This window comes from Esox lucius, chromosome 17, assembly GCF_011004845.1.
Source record: "Esox lucius isolate fEsoLuc1 chromosome 17, fEsoLuc1.pri, whole genome shotgun sequence".
Lineage (NCBI taxonomy): Eukaryota > Metazoa > Chordata > Actinopteri > Esociformes > Esocidae > Esox > Esox lucius.
Window position 1 is genome coordinate 41,265,851 of NC_047585.1, and position 21,537 is coordinate 41,287,387.

Genomic DNA, 21,537 nt, shown 5'->3' on the forward strand with positions numbered 1-21,537 from the left:
TTTCACTGATTTCAAAGTATTCCTCTCACTGGCTGGCACATGGCTGTCGACAACACCTGACACCAGCGTCATGTAGCAGGGCCCTTTGACCTACCGACTACAATACGACAGAATTAATACGCGCTCTCACACCAATACTCTAATTTTACCAAATCTTTATTTGAAAACACTGAAAATCTATCATTGTATAGTGACATTGGTTATGTTGAGACATTAAAATTAAAAAAGAATCCCTTATTTAACCAGGTTAAGTAAAGCTTACATTTTGATTTTCAGCAACAACCTGGAAGCAAATAGGTTAAACTGCGTTTCTCTGGGACTGAACGAGTGATTCTTCACCTTTCTTTGACTCAATCTATCAACCTTTCGATGAAAGGCTTTCGCTCTCAGAATGTCTAATTCCAGCAGCTATAGCTGTCCCAATTCAGGTGAAAGACATGGAAGGTGACCACTCAGGTGAAACACATTCTGACTAGATGACTCCAATGCCAACCCTAATCATGAAAACACTATAAAAAGTCTGAGAAAATATATTACCTAGTACAATGTACATGGTTATAAACTCACTCAAATAATCCAATCACTGCACTCATTGACTAAAATATCCATCACATGTTTATGAATGTATCTAGATGAGGTATTCAGCTTAAGCCCTCAAAATCGCTTATAGCCACTGAAACAGGCATCTACTTCTAATTTTGCTAAATGAATGTATTTGAACTGCTGTATTTCTTAGGGTTGCATCTTTTTCGATACAACGATGCTGACTGCTTACCAACTACGTGTTCTCCCACAGGCTTCCTTCAGAACGCAACCAGTGCGACACACTGCCTTCGAGAGTTGCTAAACGTAAAGCAGAGGTGAGCTTTGTAACGTTTCACTGGTTTCAACATTAACTCAAGGACAGTTATAGCGAGGACGAAATAGATATTAATGTTAGGCCTGTTGTCTTTGACTCCGTTAGAGTCTAGTGGCAGAGGGACTTAATTAACTCTGCCATCTTTCCATTATTTTACAACTTTACCTGGAGATATTTTTCGAAGAAAGGGCCAAAATTCATTGCAATGAACATAATAAACTTCACGGACATTCTCTCTTTCATCTACAGACCCCCCATTTCTCCCCCTCTCCCTCTTTCCTTCTCTTTAAGTGACAGTGCTTCTGCTTTAATGTACCTTCATTCACTGTCACATATGTCAAAGAAAGCCAGAGGTTGTGTGTTTGGACTTAAAACGCAATGAGGTTAAAGAAGGTGAGATTGAGAATCAGCACAAGAAAGGAAGCAAATGTCATTACTGCCAATCAAAGTAAATCAGAGGTAATACCACGTTTACAAATGTCCTAGGCATGAGAGACTGTTCAACACTCTGCAGCTGTAAGGGAAGCACCTAACAAAAACCTATTGTATTATTGTTATAATAACTTTTTAAAATAAAAATTATTAAAGCAACTCACTTGAGATCTCAACTTACTATGGAAAGTGTATCAATAGTCAGTCAATCAGCTAAACCGCGGGCATAGCTGTTCTCATCACATTGTGGACTTTGAAAGCAGGATTTCTCATTTCTGCGAGTGAACCTTTGTGCTGACCAGTTATGGACGCTACGTCCTTGCTTCGTCCGTAGACATCCGTTTCACGATGGTACCACAGATTCGGTTGTTTCAGAGTTCTTTTATGTGTATCAGGACGCATACTGTCTTCGCATTCAAACATCCCACACACATCAGGGTCTCTATTTTTGGTAGGTGTTAGGGCAGAGCTAGTGTCAAACGCAAATGTGTTGTTAGGTTCAACATGTTTAAGCGGGCAGGTTTGTTTGCTGTTTTAGATGTATTATCCCATCCACCCGTAATCTTACAGTTGGCTAAAATCTAGCAGGCTGGGGTGGCCCAGCAGTGTGATAACCTTTTCAGACTCATGGACTGTGGCTCCTTGGAAGCCCTTTGTTTAAGACACGGCTGCGTATATCTGCAAGGACAAATTACTGCTTTTTCAAATGCCGCCTTGAAAGATGGTTTCAAACTGCCGCTGTACAGACATTTCCATAGTCTGTGCTCTGTAAAGAAGCCCTACGCCTGAAGCCGGACTAACTTCCGCTGCCTGGTGACAGTCACTATCAATCAAATAATCTTGATCTTGAATTCGTGCAGGTTAATCTATTCAAATCCTTTACAAGATATTTGGCAAAAATTAAATTAATCTGGATACCCTACCATAAACAAACTGAGTAGAAACATCACATGCCTGACATCTACTGCTACAGCATGGCCTACTGCACTTTCTGCCAAGGCTCACCTCTTTGTCTTTCTCTCGCCCATGTCTGTCAAGCATACCAAAAATAAAATCCCATACACATCGAAATAAAAATATCTGCTAGAATTTCGAAGTGGCACGTCCACCATTGCCAATGGCCTAAAGTCACCCAGACTTGTAGAGCAGCAGCCTAGAATACCAAAATCAATTGTTGACAGTGAGGAGGAACCCTAAATACAGAGACTGCAAAGGGTTTGAAGTCATGGTGAGGTACTGGTGCCAGGCTCTCGTGCCTAGTCTGGTGCTCGGTCCTTTATGGTGAGCAGACAATGCTCAGTTCACGGAGAAGCAAACAGGAGGACCTCCTAGTCAATGGGACTAAGACAGCATTATCCACAAGAACCATCTCTGCTCGAGCCTTGTACTTCCACCATGCCAGCGGAAAAAGGTTTTCCTTGACGTCAATTCACAGTTTTAAGGGAAGCAAAAACGGTCGTTATTCACAGGCAAGAATCATATTTCTGAATGCTATGTCGTGTATCCAATCATATCCAGGCTGAAGCATCTGAACGGAGAGCTCATTGGTGTAACGGGACTCAGTGATTGACAGGATCCAATAATCCCGCCCCTCCCTGCCATTTGAGAGTTTTAAATCCCCCATATTGTTCGAGGATCTTGTTCCTGAATGGGAATGCCAACACAGGGTGAAGGGAATGGGGGTTAATATAGCTTAATCAGCTAAATATTGCTGGGGGGATGAGGCCTGCTTGACTGCAGGCCTAGATGTTGATGAAACACATTCATGCAAGTGAGAGAAGAAGTTGTCATAACGTTGTGGCGCCCACTATTGAAGTTCTCCTCAGCCCGTGATAACATAGAGAGACTTCAATGTGTTTTAGTGGCACGGCCTGGCTCATGCATACCTTTGGATTTGCAGTTCAATTGGCTCCTGGAGCCAAACCAAACCTCGCACCAGTAATGACTTTAAAACCTTAACCACTCGGTTGGCTATTAAAAGTCAAATGTTCTTTCAGTGTTGAGTGAGCTGAAATCCAACCCATGGAACCATCTGGGTTTTCACATACATTTACATTTTTGTCATTTAGTAGACCTATCCAGAGCGTTAATATGAAAGTAACTTTCCCGTGTTTTCAGGTTTCTATGAAATAGGAGCAAGGGCCATTACCTCCAATATTAGTAAAATACTTTTCCTTCCCAATGTTTTTGTTTAAAGGAGAATTTCACTTTATCAACTAGAGGTGAGATGGTTCCTCACCATGAAAGTAGTTTATGGGCCAAGAGAAACTGTAATCCATGGTTTAGTTTCACTTCAACAGCCATAACAAATTTCAGCTAACATAAACCACAGCTAGTTAAAACAATCTATGGAAGTCAACAGTCCATGTGAGCATATAATACAATTGTTATCCAGATCACTGTTAATCAAATCACACTCACAAGCCTTCCATAGATGTATAGGTAGTACTGGCTAAGGTTAATAGACAACCCAACTGGTGTGACTGTATTATTCTACTGAGTAATAATTGTAATCTTTAGACTTAAGCAAATTGAAATATTTTGTGTAGTGGCCCAAATGAAGCGGTATTTCTATCATATACAGCTCCGGAAAAAAATTAAGTGACCACTGTACCCTTTTCTTTCCTTTCAAAAAAGGAGAAAAGGAAGGTTTTGAGTGAGGAACAGAAGGGTTAAAATGAAGAGACCACTGCAGATTGAACGCTTCTGTTTTTCACTGAAAACTTTCCATTTAATCTTTTTTGGAAAGCAAAGAAAAAGGTACAGTGGTCTCTTAATTCTTTCCGGAACTGTATGTTAAAATTAATCCAGTCCTTAGCATGACACTTTATAATACAAAATAACAGTTTACCAAATAATTGTCTACCACACTAAATTGCCTAGACAACCTTCTTGATCCAATATAAACTTTAAAAAAATAAAAATTCCAACTGCTTTTCAGTCAATGTGGCAACAACAAAATAGTTGGCCAGGTGTTATTCTTAAGTACGCAAATACAATGCATCTTTTAATCTTTTTTTGGGGGGGATTTCGGGTTTTTGAAGTGCTTTTTTTCTATACATGCTTTGGCCAAAAATACAAGTGGAGAATGATGCAACAATATAGGCATTAAGTGTTAACTAAATATTCACTTTTAAGAGGGAGATTTTCCCTGAACAAGATCTCAGTCATAGTTGGCTAGATTTTTCTAAATAAGTTACCAAATCACGTTATAATGGCATCTTTAAAACATGATCCTCTAATGACTTAATCTTCTTGTTGTTCAACTCCTACACAACCTTCTCCATTCGCCTCTAGTGAACGTCACATAATAGAAAACCAGAATGCACTGGAAACATTTTTTATTGGATTATCAAATTAATTGAATCGGCTCAAAAAACAACGTGAACGCTGCGCTCAATCTAGGAATCCTACTAATTAAATTATGTTTTAGTTTTTGTCTTTTTTGTTTTAGTTATTTCTGTGCTTGTATTTGGCAGTTAGCTGGGACTCTAATGATATGCCATTTAGATTCTAATTGGGCCTTCTTTTTTCACATATTCTTCCAGTTTTTCTCCTCCACCAGCCTTTTTCACCTTTTCTCTCTCTATTTCATCAATTGTGATGGAAATCATTTGAAGCGCCAAACAAGAAACAAAAGGATGAGCGTTCACTGGTAGACCTGAGCCAAAAAAATAAAAAAATAACTCGAGTAATTATGACAGAAACATTAAGGACTGTGCATATTTATTGACGAAGGACTTTACACATGAACATATGCTCATGAATACCAGCAACAGAAAACAAAACAATCCCCCTGAATGTCTATCTTATGTTGGTGTTATCAAACACCCCTGGTTTGAGACCCTCACACCTTTTCCCATTCACCTCCTTTTTACATTGTATGGTTCACAGTCATATACTCCTTTTTTCTTGTGTCGGTGGAACAAGAATTTCCAATCTCTGCATTACTCAGAATTCCGATCACAACGCCCTCTCCTCCAGTAATACAAGTCTGCTTTAAAATTCATAACTACATTCAGAAGAATAAAAGGGCTCTGATGGAATATTTCCAAGAAGCTTACTTGAGCAAAAATACAATTCGCTCTGGCATATTTAATAACCCTTACCTGGTTCTTTAGTACACACTGTAATGATAACAATAATAAAATTGAGGGGGGAAAAAAGGGGAGGGGGTCTCCCAGCCATGCCTTAACATGAAATGACTACCCATAATTCCTGCCTCTGGGAAAAGGGGGGTGAGTGAAAGCCTTGTTAAAGTTGGCCGAGTCAGCTCGCTCTCTGTGATTCGCTCTGTCCTCTTTTTTCATTTGTCCGGGAGCCAGTTTGAATGAGATCAAACAAACATGATTGATTAAGCTCGGCTGACTTGTGCTGCGCTGACAAGGGTGGCCTGTTTTAGCATGAGCTCGTCACTCCCTAAATATTCAATGTTGTTACTGAAAGTGGTGTTGATCTGAAAACGGTGTGACAGTCCCTTTATGTCGGGACATTGTATCGCCGGTATGACACAGCATTCCTGTTTGTGAATATCTACAGGACTGTAGTATCTTATTTGGTTCTCAGAAGTCCTGTTTTCATTTGACAATACCTCAGAGTTATGGTGGCACAGTGGAGGTGTGTGAGGGGGAAAAGATAACATGCTTTCCCAAAAGGAATTGCACTGCTAGTATTAATCTGACACCCTCTTTCTCTTCTCTCTCCTCCTGTTGTATTGTTAGTTCTTCTCTCTATCTACTAGATCTCTCTGTATGTATGTGTATGTGTGTGTGTACTTGTGTGTGTGTGAGAGAGTACATTGTGGGACATCCTATACTGAATTAGGTCATCTCCAATCAGAGCTCCAATTCTCTCATTCGCTCTGTCTCTCTCTCTCTCCCTTGTCTGTCCACCTCTTTCTCATCAAACACTAATACCCTTTGTGAAGCAACATGTATAGAGAGCCAGAGACACCTAGCGGGCCTGAAAAAGACCACACTTCTGGGCTCCCTGTGCTTTCGCGCCATCTGTCTTTGGCAACTGGCACTGCAGCATAGTGGCTAAGTAATAGGATCTTTTTAAAATCGCTGTTATATTTCTGCATCGGTGGTTGCCGTTAACCAAGCATGTCGTTTTAATAAACTACAGCGAGGCGAGGAGGGTAGGGGTCAATAGCATTGAGTCTTCATTACTTGACATAGGGTTGTGTTGGGGATCAAGGCTACGCCGTAATTGGTCCTTTGATGAGCGCGCTGCTCGGCTAACGTTCATTATGCAGCAGAGCAGAGCTGTCACCGGGACTATGACTGTAAACACTCTAAAAGAGAGTATACCTTTGGGATTTTAATCACTCCCTACACATTCCCGAAAGGCTGAATCCTTCCCGTCTCCAGGAAGTCGTTGAAAGTAAATAGAGAACTAGCTTTCTAGTAACGATGTCCTTAAAGCTTGCGCCAGTAGCCCAGACCAACGGCGTCCTGGCTGCCTATTGGCTGAACGACTTCAAAGCAGTGCATTATACTGAACTGTACATGAGGGAAGAGGTGCCATTGATGCCCTGTGATAGAGGGGACATACTTTTCATTCATGACTTCGTCATAGGCTCTTGCAATGACGGCCGTTGGTCATCCCCTCAATGTGCTGCATGGCTCACTGGGTGGTGAAATTGACTGATGAGGCGACCTGAAAGCAAAGGGGAGGGATGGAAAGGAAGAGGACAGGGAGAAAGGAGGGGCAGTGTCAGGTTAACTGTAGAATCACTGCGCAGTGTTCCCCTGGAGACTGGTTGACATGAGCAGACGAAGGTGCGAACGAACTGGAAGAGAATTTAGTAGAGCCTGTAGAATCACTGTCCGGTGTTCCCCCTAGAGAACAGGCAGGAGGAGAGGTCAAGTAGAGCCTGTAGAATCACTGTCCGGTGTTCCCCCTAGAGAACAGGCAGGAAGAGAGGTCAGTAGAGCCTGTAGAATCACTGTCCGGTGTTCCCCCTAGAGAACAGGCATGAGGAGAGGTCAGTAGAGCCTGCTGTACAGCCCGTGGAACCAGGAAGTGTTTGGCTGGGTTTGGGGCGACATGGTTACTCTGAGGTGTTTCGCCAGCTGCCTGCACAGGCGATAGATAAAAAATACTAAAGGTATTCATGAAAAATATTCATATTCGACAGTTAATAATATCTGAAAATACGTTAAGAGAAACTATACAGACATGAAACTGGATTCATATCAATATATCAATATCCTTATCCTACATGTGAATGTATTTTTTTCTTCTCACTCTCCAGACAATGGCTAGCTGTAATTGTAAAAAGCCTGATGCAACCTTTGCTGAATACTGATGTGGATCCAGCCGCCAATACTCTCTTTTCTCTCTCCCTCTAGTAAGTGGCCTCCCATTTTTTAATCAAAATATATTTACACAATCTTCCGCGGCCTCCCTTCCGCATAGTGGATCTAACCGGCTGATTGGCAATTTTTCCAGCTAACCGATAGAACACCGAGGCCGCTGCCAATCTCCTAGACGACCAGTTGCCATGGCAACCCCTCAACCACAGCTAGCAACGGGGGGGGGGCTTGTATGGAATCTCCGTCCTGATTGGAAAGTCTGATACACACCGTTATTATTCGCTGTCTTTGTTGTGTGGTCTAACCACCGAAACTAGATTTACCGGAATACCTTGTAGGCAATTTTTCTGATTTTGTGCCATTACTGAAAGAAATCTAACTGGCTGTGTTTTTTTTTTTGCAACACTGATATATACAAAAGCAAGGGTTATTACACTTCATGGACATCCTACTGTTCCTTCAGCAGTAGATGGGGAAAACCACGGTCCCAAATGGAATCCTTTTCTCTGTATAGTGATGTACTTATAAGCAGAGTAGGGACTAGGGCGCGATATGGGACGCCTGTCACTTTAACTGTAGCGACTGAGGCCAATTTGGTATGAGTTAATAAAGTGTCAAACTACCCACTGCTTCTGAGACTTCACACATCTGCTATAGCAGAGGGATTTTGTAAATGTCTTTGACCGTGAAGCTCAGTATTGGTCTGGAAGAAGACTGAATTACTGGTGAGGAAAGAAAGAAGCCGTGGCCATCCACTGAGGACTGAGTTCAGAGTTACTTTGTTTGATGCCACGTCAAAGTTTCGCGAGTTATTTTTAGGGATTATCCCACACAGCAAAAATGCCTCTTGGTTTTGATGTTTTAAATTCAAAATGTTTTATGTTTCCGTGGGTTTGGTTGGCTACACAAAATAACAGTACCTGCAGTTACCACCCTTACAGTTGGGATGACGCAGCTTCTCAGTGGAAGTGGTGAAACCCAACAACCGGCACAGTAAAAGTTAACAATCGAAGTTTATTACACTTTTATATACAAACAACCCTGCAAGGCACACCTTTTGTTTAAATAAGAATATACAATACATTTTGTTTTTCTGGAAAGCAAACAAGATTGTTTTTAAATATATATTAATATAAGTTTGTTTAGCGTTGTAGAGAGAAGGCCTCGAGTAGTGGATATTCCATTGTCACAAAAGAAATGGGTCAATTTAACACACTGTCATGTAAACTATAGACTACATTTTTTGTTAATTTTCAGTTGGTTCACGATGATTCATCAAAATACACACACTTAACAAAAGTACTACTACTGTTTTAAATCATCAAGATTCATTAATCCCAAACAAGCTTATGTCTTTCAAATGCATCAGTGATTTTGGCTTTAGTCGTCAAGAAAATTACGTGAATTCAACAAGCTTTAAGGACTTAACTCAGCACCAGTAGGACACACTACTATTATAACCTATTGCTCTTTCCATGTGTAACACTGTCAATGTATTAAATAATGTTATGCCCAGAGCAAAATATATACTGTACATATATGTATATATTTACGTACACCTAGTTATTTAGAAGGCTAGCTACACCGCTGTAGAAACCATTTCATCAATCGTTCTTCAAACAACTACCTAGAATCAACTTCCAAAATCAAAAAGGGTCTTGATTTGCACTCCATTGATAGAAATGATACAGCATGCAACTTTGTAATGAATACATAAAAAACAAAAATGCATAGTAATATTAACTGAAGTTAGCTGGAGGGCGGGGGAATTGTTAAGTGAAATTACCACTGAATAGTAGCAATAATCAGTTTGTGGTTTATAGCTACATCTCTGGGTTTACGTGTTAAATTAACTTGGGCATTATGAGATGTTGTTGATATGATCATGTCGATATACGCTATTGGAAAGATTTATGGACTAAAGAAACACAGGGAAGGCCAAAAGGCTCTTTGCTGCACTAAAAATGTCTCTGAATCAGCGCTTGGAAAACAGCTCTTATGGCAGACAGAAAGTATTGTCAATAAAAACTGGTCTGTTTCTGAATAGTTCAATCACTGAACAACACAGGTAACAGCTGAAAATCGTGTAGCACATTTCTCATGAAAATTTAAAAATCAACGGCGCCTGTTACAACCTTTCTTAATAGGATATAACAAATCACTTATGACAACTGACATTACCTTGCTATGACCCAAGACACAATCAAACACAGACCTGGCAACAGTGTTTGCTGGCAAAGGTATATGTTAGGCTGTTAGTTGACATGTCTGTTGTTCACCTTTACAACTGATAATTCACCCTTATGACCTCTGAACCACGGCCTCATTGCGACGTGTGGGAATACCCTATGACCTTTGAGAATATCATTATTGCAGGTACAGTATATCATCAATCCTCTAGCTTTCCATTTGGATTTTGACCAGTGTTTGGGAGTTTGGTGTCGGATAAAAACATAGACATAACTTCATATCCTCCACAGTGACTTCCCGCCTTCTTAATGTGACGAGTCACGGCTGTGTAGATCCGCCTGGGCGGTTTGGTGTTTCCTCAGGGTGGGCGGAGGGGCTGCAGGTCCAGTTGTAATCATGCTAACAGACCTAGCCGCTTCACTTTAGCGGACAGGAAGGAGTGGATTATGAACACCATGGTCTTAGGGCAGGAGTGGAGGTCCAACTGCTGTAGGAGACAGGAGGGGGCGACAGAAGGATGGGGGCGGGGCACAATGAGAGGGGAGAAGGGAGCGAGAGGAAGTGAGGGGCGGGGGGGTGGGGGGGGTGAGATAGAAGAGAATTGAGCAAAGGTCATTATCACTGTTCACTGTAATGTCGTTCAGTTGTTAGAACGGCAAATCTAGACTCTGTGTACTACTGTGTTTTGAAACTGGTTGGGAGGGCTGATCATGATGAAAAGAAACGGAAACCAACAGCACTGCAGTTGGGAGAGTGAAACAGAGTGAGAGAGAGCGCAAACAAATGAAACGAAAACCAACAGTACCGGAGGTAGGAGAGTGAAACAGAGTGAGAGAGAGTGCGCAAACAAATTAGAAAAACAGAGAGAGAAAAAATCTCATAAGCAAAACCAAACAAAACACTCCGACTCACAATCTCTGCCTCAGGCCCGCCAAAGTCCAAGAAGATCATGCGCACGCCATCGTCGGAGGACATGCGCAGGCGCTCAAACGGCTGCTGGAGGAGCACCGTCTTCCGTATGCCCGGCTCCTCTGTGAACAGGCTGAAGCCCTCGTCGATGTGAACTCCCAGGTTGCACTCCTTCCCGTTCCAGCTACATGCTGCCAGACACGAACGGGGGAAAGAGCAGGAAAGGCGAGAGCATGACTCCTCGGCCCCTATGTGCTTCACACCACAAGCATCACCAGCCCACCACGTCAATCCCGCTTTTGTGTAATTCCGCGAGGTCTTAATCTGTGTCCAGAAAACCACCTTGAGTTTTTCCAGCTTCTGCAGCACTGGCCTCACAAAATGTTTGACTGACGGATCGGTCTCATCCCAGGACAAAAGGAAAAACAATCTTATGAGACGTACAGACATTAATCATACAGCCAACGTGAAACGCAGACAGTTGCCCTTTATTTTGGAAGTACCGCTTCGATGTGACTGTAACGAAATGAGTGGCTTTTTAGCGTGTCAATGTGTTACTTCACCGCACCAGCAGAGGGCACTAGAACCGTACTTAAAACAGAGACAGCCACATGGAGGGTCTTTGGGAGGCAAACACTTAGCACAGATTTAGAAATAACACATCATAAAATACTTATCTGAAATATGACCCTGATTACGCAGTAACATCCCAAATGTTTTGCCAGTTCGGTGTAACTTGTTGGTTGATTTAATTAATTGTTACCTGGTTTATAACTTTGCATCAGAGAGGATTTCATTTCCGTAAGAAAATGTAGATACTATGAATGAATCAAGTCCACACACATATTAATAAGATATTTGTCATTTGTGTTGAATTGAATTAAAACCTTGAATATCCTGAAATTCAACCCATGCTGAATACATATAAATAAATGGCCCAAACGTGGATTTCACAAAGTGACTGTAAAAGTGACTGTAAAAGTCTGGCAGCAAAGCATGATGTGTTCAGTGTTGCAGTGTTCAATGAGATACACCAAACAACAATAACAAACTACAGAGTGCAGACGGAGGCATATGAATAACCTAAACCGTGACGCATGTTTAGCGTGCTACTATGATGACTTTCCGGATCTCCAGGTCATCACATGACTGTGCTGGCCCATTGACCCTTTTGGACCCCGTATCCCCACGCGCCATGGTTAGGATTCAAACCCTGTCCAGCCCCCGCCCCAAAGTGTTAACTCCCCCATCATCCGTCCCTCATCCATACCCGTGGTGACCTCCTGGATGAGCTCGGCGGCGTTGTGACAGCCATCCACAAGCATGTGGGTCCAGGCTGAAAGCTCCTTGGCCGAGTCCACCCGGAACACATGGGTTTCCACGCCCAGTTTGGAACCCGTGCGCAGCCCGAAGGACAGCTCAGAGTCCAGCAGTGGAGAGCTCTTCCCCGGCCCAGAGTGCACCAGTCTGGAGGAGGGTCGTGATGGGAGGTGGGGGGAAGGAGGTGAAGGACAAAGAGAGAGGAAGGTGGAGGAAAAGGGGGAGTGGAGAGGGGGGAACACGGGCACGATTGAGATGGGAGGGAGAGAAACAGGGGAGAGGGATGGACGGATGTGAGAGAAGGGGAGAGTGTCAAGGAATGACGGGGGGGTGGGAACAGGAGACGCGGGGGGTGGGGGGGGGTGAGACGGGAAAGAGAGAGAAGGGGAGAGTGAGGGAGTGAGAGAGGAGTGAGAGGCGGAGAGTGAGGCAGGGAGGATGAATAGAGAGAATCAAGAAAAAGAAGAGTTAAAGAGAGAGGAGGGAAAAACTTGAGGGTGGAGGAACAATGACTCATAACCTTCTGGTTTTCCTCACCGTTTTCCATCATTATCGTCATCATTTCCACATGAATCGGTGATCATGCCAGAACATTTTCAACTGACCATTTACGGAAGACAATCTAGGACGCCACGACTATAATTCCACATGTATTACCTAATTCTGTGCTTAGTTCTGTGCTGAACTATGACTTATTGCTTGGCAAGCGTGGCTTGACGTTGAATACAATGCAGACAATCAAAATACTTGACTGGATCAGTCCTAGCAGTTATGACACAAACAACGACTCTTTGACTTCATGATCACATTAAGTCTGATACATTTCAGCGTCACCATTAGTAAGTGTTAGGGTCAATCTGACCTGATTGTGATCACCAGGTGACTTGGCTATTTGACTGGCATGGGTCAGGTCCATACAGGTGTGTGTACCTGGTTGTGATGAGTGGGTAGCTCTTGGCTGGGCTGTTGAGGCTGTCTTTACTCTCCGGCAGAGAAGCGTACAAGAACAGGTCTCTCTCAGTCAACATGGCCAGAACCGGTCTCTCCGGACCACGAGCTGCCTTCGGGAAGAGAAGGAGACACACACACACGAAGACTTGCTTGATTGAGCTGCAATATACACAGAGAAGTGTCAACAGTGCCAAGACTGGCCATTTTATCACTCCAGGCAGGCTAAAGTACTTCAAGTACACTGCACAAATACACACATGCAGCATGCAACAATTTCAATGATTGCTAATGGAATCGGAAATTGCTTAATGCTTGATACCAAATAGCAAACAAAAATGTGACCTTTGACTCTTTGTACCTGTTCAGTGATCCACCCCATGTGTTTGACCTCCAGGCCCGCCTGCATGGCCCTCAGCTCCTCCCTGACGCGAGGCCCCAGGGCAGCCGCCCCGGCCTGGATGGCGTTGTACCAGGACTGGGCCATGGCTGGGTCCTTGGCCCTCAGGAACACGGAGCTCTTCCTGCTGGACGAGATCACCTCAAAGTACCTGTGTAGAGTGAAGGGAGGAACAGGTAGGCAGAGACAGAAGGAGGTATTTATGGGGAGGAGCAAGATAAGAACTCCGTAATTTTACCAGAAGCTCTTATTCACAGCTAGCAACCAATCAGTCAGATTTATTTTAGAATGCCCTTTTTACATTAGCAGTTGTCACAAAGCGCTTTTACAGATACCTGGCCTGAAACCCTAAAGACCAAGCAACAACGGTTTTTAGTCACATCCCTGACCAAGGCAATACTTGTCCACTTACTATGCCTAGAGTTTTAACAGAAGGGTTAAAATTAAGAGACCACTGCAAATTGAACGCTTCTGTTCCTCACTCAAAACTTTCCTTTTCAACTTTTTTTGGAAAGGAAAGAAAAAGGTGCAGTGGTCTCTTCATTTCTTTTGGAGCTGTATGTGCTGTTTGTAAAGAAAACATGAGTGAGCAGGGACAATGACCCTAAGCACAAAGCCAAGTTGACCCTACAATAGTTACAGCAGAAAAAGGTGAAGGTTCTGGAGTGGCCATCACAGTCTCCTGACCTTAATATCATCGAGCCACTCTGGGGATATCTCAAATGTGGAGTTCATGCAAGACGACCAAAGACTTTGCATGACCTGGAGGCATTTTGCCAAGTAAAATGGGTAGCTATACCACCTGCAAAAATTCTGGGCCTCATAGACAACTACTACAAAAGACTGCACACTGTCATTGATGCTAAAGGGGGCAATACACAGTATTAAGAACTAAGGGTATGCAGACTTTTGAAGAAGGGTCAGTTCATTTCTTTCTTTATTGCCATGTTTAGTTTAATGATTGTGCCATTCTGTTATGACCTACAGTTTTATGTGAATCCCATAAGAAATAAGAAAACTTGAGTGAGCAGGCAAAACAAGTTTTCTTTAGAAACGGTACATATATTACCAACTCTGCAAGTGTATGGAAACATTTGAGCACAACTGTATAAGCCACACCCACGTAATAACCACTGTGGTCGGAATAGTTCAAATGTTCAAAATCTGTGTATAAGTCGCGGTTTATAAAGTGGAAATTATTGTAGTTTTACCCAGGTGTGTAAGCTCGAAAGGGGTGAAGAACCCTAGGAACACCTAGTGCCTCTTTGGACTTCAGAATAAAAGCTAGTATACGGGTTTATCTTTGTTTCCCTGATCAAGAAACTCAGCTGCTCATTCGCCTCGGTTCCACCTGCAGTACCTGTTTTCAGTGTCTGGGGGGCACTGTTTCCTGGTCACCTGGCACATTTTCAGAGGGACGGTCCTGGCCTCCTTCAAGGGCGTGTCTGTGGCCTTCTGTGGCGTTGCAGGGGGGGAGTCCCAGGGGAGGGGCGCACCAGGGGAGGTGTTCTTAAAAAAGGCTGACATCTCCTTGATGTATTTCACTAGGAGGACAAAGAGAGGAAGGGGTGTGTGTTGACAGGGAGAAGGAAGATGTCTATATACACACACTGGTAAATATTAAATCAGACCTGGTGAATTTCAAGGCATGTAAGAGCAACATTATGGACGTTTTATACTACCGGTACACATTTTTGTACTAAGTACTGGGTCTCCCAGATCCAGATTTAAGGAAGCACAGTCCTGGACTAAAATCAGTGGAGGATTTTTCTTTTACTGAAAGGGTTGTTCATTCTCTGCTTATATACATTACCTTTGGAGTCACTTTGAAGTGTCCTTGTTTTTGAAAAGAAAGCTGTTTTTTTTGTCCATTAAAATACCATCGAATTGATCAGAAATACTGTGCAGACATTGTTTATGCTGTAAATGATTATTGTAGCTGGAAACAGCACATATTCAGTGGAGTCTACAGAGGCCCTTTATCAGCAACCGTCAGTCCTGTGTTCCAATGGCACGTTGAGGTTGTTAATCCAAGCATCATATTAAAAGGCTAATTGATCATTAGAAAATCCTTTTGCGATTACGTTAGCGCTGCTAAAAATTTTTGTACTGATTAAAGAAACAATAAAGCTGACCTTTAGACAAGTTCAGTATCTTTAGCATCAGTGTTTGTGGGTTTCGATTACAGGCTCGACATGGACAGAAACAAATAACTTTCTTCTGAAACTCATCAGTCTAATCTTGTTCTGAGAAATGAAGGCTAAACCATGCGAGAAATTGCCAAAGAACCTGAAGAACCTGTACAACGTGTACTACTCCCTGTACAGAACAGCGCAAACTGTCTCTAACCAGAATAGAAAGAGGAGTGGGAGGCCCCGGTGCACAACTGAGTAAGAGGACAAATACATTAGTGTCCAGTTTGAGAAACAAATGCCTCACAGGTCCTCAACTGGCAGCTTCATTAAATAGTACCCACAAAACACCAGTCTCAACATCAACAGTGAAGTGGCGACTCCGGGATGATGCCTTCCAGGCAGAGTTCTTCCTCTATCCGGTGTCTGTGTTCCTCTGTCCGGTGTCTGTGTTCCTCTGTCCGGTGTCTGTGTTCCTCTGTCCGGTGTCTGTGTTCCTCTGTCCGGTGTCTGTGTTCCTCTGTCCGGTGTCTGTGTTCCTCTGTCCGGTGTCTGTGTTCCTCTGTCCGGTGTCTGTGTTCCTCTGTCCGGTGTCTGTGTTCCTCTGTCCGGTGTCTGTGTTCCTCTGTCCGGTGTCTGTGTTCCTCTGTCCGGTGTCTGTGTTCCTCTGTCCGGTGTCTGTGTTCCTCTGTCCGGTGTCTGTGTTCCTCTGTCCGGTGTCTGTGTTCCTCTGTCCGGTGTCTGTGTTCCTCTGTCCGGTGTCTGTGTTCCTCTGTCCGGTGTCTGTGTTCCTCTGTCCGGTGTCTGTGTTCCTCTGTCCAGTGTCTGTGTTCTTTGCCCATCTTAGTTTGTTCTTTTTATTGGCCAGTCTGAGATATGGCTTTTTCTTTGCTACTCTGCCTAGAAGGCATCTCAGGATCGCCTCTTCACTGTTGACTTCCTGACTGGTAATTTGCAGGTACTGTTTAATGAAGCTTCCATCGAAAATCAGCCTATTCCAGACATCATAGCCATTTACAACATTAACAATGTCTACACTGTATTTCTGATCAATTCAATGTTATTTTAAAAACTAGCTTTTCTTTCAAAAACAATTAAGCGACCCCCAAGCCTTGGAACGATAGCGTAGTCTATATCTTTTTTTAAATGTTAACATACAACCAGAGTGAGCCACTTATAAAGCACGTTTTCCCTTTTCCGATTTAGAAAGTGCGGCAAAGGGAAGGATTATTGTTAACGAAGACACTCCTTAACCCCTGAACGAAGAATCAAACCGTCAGCTTGCCAAGTGAAACCCTGCCCTGCCAACTGAACCACACAGGTCAACATTCTGGTGTATGGTGGGTTTGACTGAATCCCACCTACCGAATTCGCCTAACAAACCGATTGGCTGTGGCTGTACACGCCTCTTTTCACGTCACTCACAGCCTCCCCCCACACCCAGCTAGCACATCACTCAACAGACACACACACACACACACACACACACACACACAGACACAGACACACACACACAGACACACACACACACACACACACAGACACACACACACAGACACACAGACACAGACACACACACACACACAGACACACACACACAGACACACAGACACACAGACACACAGACACACACACACAGACACACAGACACACAGACACACAGACACACAGACACACAGACACACAGACACACAGACACACACAACATTGTAATCCAGATGGCTGGTGAATCTGTCGGCCACTAGGCTGGAGTACGAGGAGCCAGTTGAATCTCATCTATATATAGAGTGGAGGACGGACCACTCAGGTTTCACTGGGGAGGTGTGAAGTGGTCCTCTCAGGGGAAAACTGGGGCTTCCTCTGCCACCAATATAGATGCCCTAGTCAGTCAGACGCTCTCCAAGCCCATCAGCTGTACACTGTCTGTACAGCATCTTCATCTCTCTCTCTGTCAGTTTCAGTTCAATGGCTTTATTGGCCCGGGAAACGTTTGTGTACATTGCCAAAGCAAGTGAAAAAAAACTGGATATGAATAACAGTGAAAAGTCAAATACTTCTGCAAAATTCTGTCTTTAGTACATTTCCATACAGTTTTCACTATGACTATTACGTTTGATATTTGAAAAGTATTTGCGTTCTTTTGTGATCTGTGGGAAATGCGTCTCTAATGTGGTCACACCTCCTTAAGCAGGAGGTTATGAAGTGTCTGATAGCCAGGCTACATTTATTGATTTGAACGTGGAAGTGGGAGTGGCTGAAGCCGCTGGAACATTCATTTTAGTTTTCCCCCAAAACCACTTTCACTCATTCCTGTTCCCTGTCTCCTCCTCCTCACCACCCCACTCTCCCTCTCTCCTCTCCCTCTCTCACGCTCCTGCTCACGCCTCCTTCCCCCCTTGTCTCACACATGCTATTGGCAACAACAACAAAAAAAAAATCACACTTCCAGCAGTCCACCAACATGGTTGCCTGGAGCATGCTATTGCAGACCAGACTCTGACCCACACATATGCAGATGTACATATGCATTCAAACGCCGGAGAGCCCGGGACACTTCACGCCTCAATGACCCTTGAACACTTCTACCGTGCATCAAACTGACTGCCTATGGCTTAGTCTACCTGTGAAGTATCGCAGTGTTATAGTACAGTATGTAGGGTCTACCTGTGAAGTATCGCAGTGTTATAGTACAGTATGTAGGGTCTACCTGTGAAGTATCGCAGTGTTATAGTACAGTATGTAGGGTCTACCTGTGAAGTATCGTAGTGTTATAGTACAGTATGTAGCGTTAGTCTACCTGTGAATTATCATAGTGTAGAGTACAGTATGTAGGGTTAGTCCACCTGTTAAGTATCGCAGTGTTATAGTACAGTATGCAGGGTTAGTCTACCTGTGAAGTATCGCAGTGTTATAGTACAGTATGCAGGGTTAGTCTACCTGTGACATATCGTAGTGCTATAGTACAGTATGTAGCGTTAGTCTACCTGTGAATTATCATAGTGTAGAGTACAGTATGTAGGGTTAGTCCACCTGTTAAGTATCGCAGTGTTATAGTACAGTATGCAGGGTTAGTCTACCTGTGAAGTATCGCAGTGTTATAGTACAGTATGCAGGGTTAGTCTACCTGTGACATATCGTAGTGCTATAGTACAGTATGTAGGGTTAGTCTACCTGTGAATTATCATAGTGTAGAGTACAGTATGTAGGGTTAGTCCACCTGTTAAGTATCGCAGTGTTATAGTACAGTATGTAGGGTTAGTCCACCTGTTAAGTATCGCAGTGTTATAGTACAGTATGCAGGGTTAGTCTACCTGTGAAGTATCCAGGGCTCAGAATTAACGCCATCGTCCCAGGGATGATGAAAATATGTTTTGATGGTTCAACACAGATTTTGGGACGATTGCAGGACGATAGGCCAGAAAAAAACCAAATGCCTTCACCAGTGGTTTCATACTAACATATTTAAACACAAGGCCGATTAAATCCTCATATTTAGATTAAAGGTTCATCAACTATGAATAACTAAATCCCATTACAAGCGCTGCGATGTGTTCAATGGTTGATGTCGGGAGAATCCCATTCCACGATGTGCTCTTGATGCCAGCGGTGTTGGTAACATGGCAGATGTATAGACAAGCTAAAGGAGAACACACATTTAAAGAGGGAAAATGCAACTATAGTATTGTGCCTTACTGCCTTTGGACAGTCCATTACATGTTTTGTAAACCAAATAGGAAAGAAATGCAAGTTTGAATGGTAACTCATGAAGCCAAGTCTTGTGGTCTGATTTTGACTACGGGTTATTAAAAGCAAGCTAAGATAGGCTGTGTAAAATGTCCAGGTTTCAAACAAAGATGCCTGACTAGGCATCGTTCTGAAATTATTTAGGTTATGTAAATGCAGAGTCATTATAAAAAAGAAACTCATTATAATGTTGGGCATATAGGCATATTAGAATGCAAATTTTGTCTGCAGACTGAGGTTGCGTGTTCCGGGAATTGCTGTGGCATTTGAATTGTTAAGAGAACATGGTTGTATGATGTACCTGGCCTGAAACGAATGCACACTGTAATACAAGTATGCAACATTGTTGTTTTTAAAATGGCATACGACAAATTATCCTGATCTAAAATGACCAGCCTTAGACTGAGCATAGCTCGCAAAAACGTGGACAAACTTCGCTTGTTAGCTACACAAATCTGTTTACTAGCCACCCAAGTGTATGGTAGCCACGTTAGAGCTATGATCAGGTAAGTACATTCTTTGCTGGTTGACGTTATTGTTAGTTACTATAGGATGAATACATGGTTGAAGCAGAGAAAATGTCTGGGGAAGTGTGAGGAACACGTGCTTTTTAGTAGGTTATATTGTGGTGTTGTCATTTAACCAGGCAGCTAATGGTGGAATAGAATATCTCAACAGCATCTCCATGGAATGCTATGTCGTTAAAGTTAAAGAGTTCAGTTAATAAATTTAAAAATAACTAAACGCATTTGGTTTATGTAATGTCAACGGTCTGCGTCAGGAATAAACAAATGACTCAAAAAGTGTTGCAAATGACCTAAACCAGTGGTTCCCAACTCCGGTACTCCCAACAGTACACATTTCTATTGTAGCCCTGGTCAAGCACACCCAATTCAACTCAATGAGAGCCTGATAATTAGTTAACAAGTTGAATCAGCTGTGCTTGGCTGGGGCTACAATGAAAATGTGTACTGTTGGGGGTACTTGAGGACCGTAGTTGGGAACCACTGACCTAAACCAATGTTTGTACTGTATTTAAAAATGTAAAAAAAAGTATTCTAATTTTGGGACGGGTCAAGTTCAGTTTGAGACGGCTGAAATTGCACTTTGTGACAGTGCTGGGACAGGGAGGAAAAAATTAGTTGCGAGCCCTGGAAGTATCGTAGTGTTAGAGTACAGTATGTAGGGTTAGTCTACCTGTGACATATCGTCGTGTTAGAGTACAGTATGTAGGGTTAGTCTACCTGTGACATATCGTAGTGTTAGAGTACAGTATGTAGGGTTAGTCTACCTGTGACATATCGTAGTGTTAGAGTACAGTATGCAGGGTTAGTCTACCTGTGACATATCATCGTGTTAAGAGTACAGTATGTAGGGTTAGTCTACCTGTGACATATCGTAGTGTTAGAGTACAGTATGTAGGGTTAGTCTAATTGTAAATCATTGTAATGTTGGGAGTACAGTATGTAAGGTTCACTGTAAAGCATCAAGTCACAGTAGGTTCTGATGTGGCCTCGAAGAGGGTAGCTACATTCCCTACAGTCTGCCTGCAAACCCACAGAACCAGGCACCATCAGCTTTGAAGTTGCTGCCGTAATGTTGCATGGCAATGAGCTGCTGTGCATTGGTTTGTGTGCCAACCCATTTTATGTGTGTGTGTGTACCTGTGTGCACAGTGGGGAAGCTAACGTCATGCTTAGGGGCTTAGCTATAGGCACACTCCATTCAATTTCCTCATGGTCAGCCTTATTACCGTATAAGTATGTAAGCTTTGAAAACTAGAAAACTGGCCTGTGCTGTTAGAAACAGTCTGATTTGGTTCCCAACATGACACAGAGAGCGATTTTATTTCCAGGAGTTGCCTTCAGGTAGCTTAAATAGTATAACACTTGTGTCCGCAGATGTTGCATTGTGGGTGCTGGGCGAATCAGCTTGGTACAGCATGTAGGTACATAGGCCAACTTATTCTATGTTTGGATGCAGCTCTCTCATTATTCAAAAATGTGAAGCGGACATGACTCATTGCTACTTTCCAAATTATTAATATGGGGTATTTTTTCGATTTCCCTAGATCACTAATCGGAAAGATAGAATTTAAACCCAACAGGAAATAGCAATGGGAGGGAAAGGGTTCAGGCCACCGCTAAATAGCTTGGCCCGTGGTTGGAAAATACGACTAAGCACCATTCAACCACAGGCAAATTACATTTAATAGAATCCAAATGATGGTGTTTGACATAGCAGTGTCGGGGGCACAGTCAATGTGGGGCTAAAATTAGCTGA

General features: G+C 43.0%; 1 protein-coding gene across 2 annotated transcripts in view; it reads right to left on the minus strand.

Annotated features, from left to right (window-relative positions):
• Positions 1 to 8,639: 8,639 nt before the first annotated feature.
• snta1 (syntrophin, alpha 1) overlaps positions 8,640 to 21,537 on the minus strand; it is a 38,812-nt gene continuing 25,914 nt past the window's right edge. The window contains exons 3-8 of one of the 2 annotated variants that reach the window (XM_010902633.3): positions 14,739 to 14,922; positions 13,340 to 13,529; positions 12,961 to 13,091; positions 11,981 to 12,177; positions 10,714 to 10,901; positions 8,640 to 10,285 (exon numbers count right to left, since the gene is read on the minus strand). In XM_010902633.3, coding sequence (XP_010900935.2) covers positions 10,196 to 10,285; positions 10,714 to 10,901; positions 11,981 to 12,177; positions 12,961 to 13,091; positions 13,340 to 13,529; positions 14,739 to 14,922 — 980 coding nt within the window. In that variant the 3' untranslated portion in view covers positions 8,640 to 10,195. Of the gene's footprint in view, positions 10,289 to 10,713; positions 10,902 to 11,980; positions 12,178 to 12,960; positions 13,092 to 13,339; positions 13,530 to 14,738; positions 14,923 to 21,537 lie in introns of both variants that reach the window. The other variant, XM_010902632.3, reaches the window with a different exon arrangement.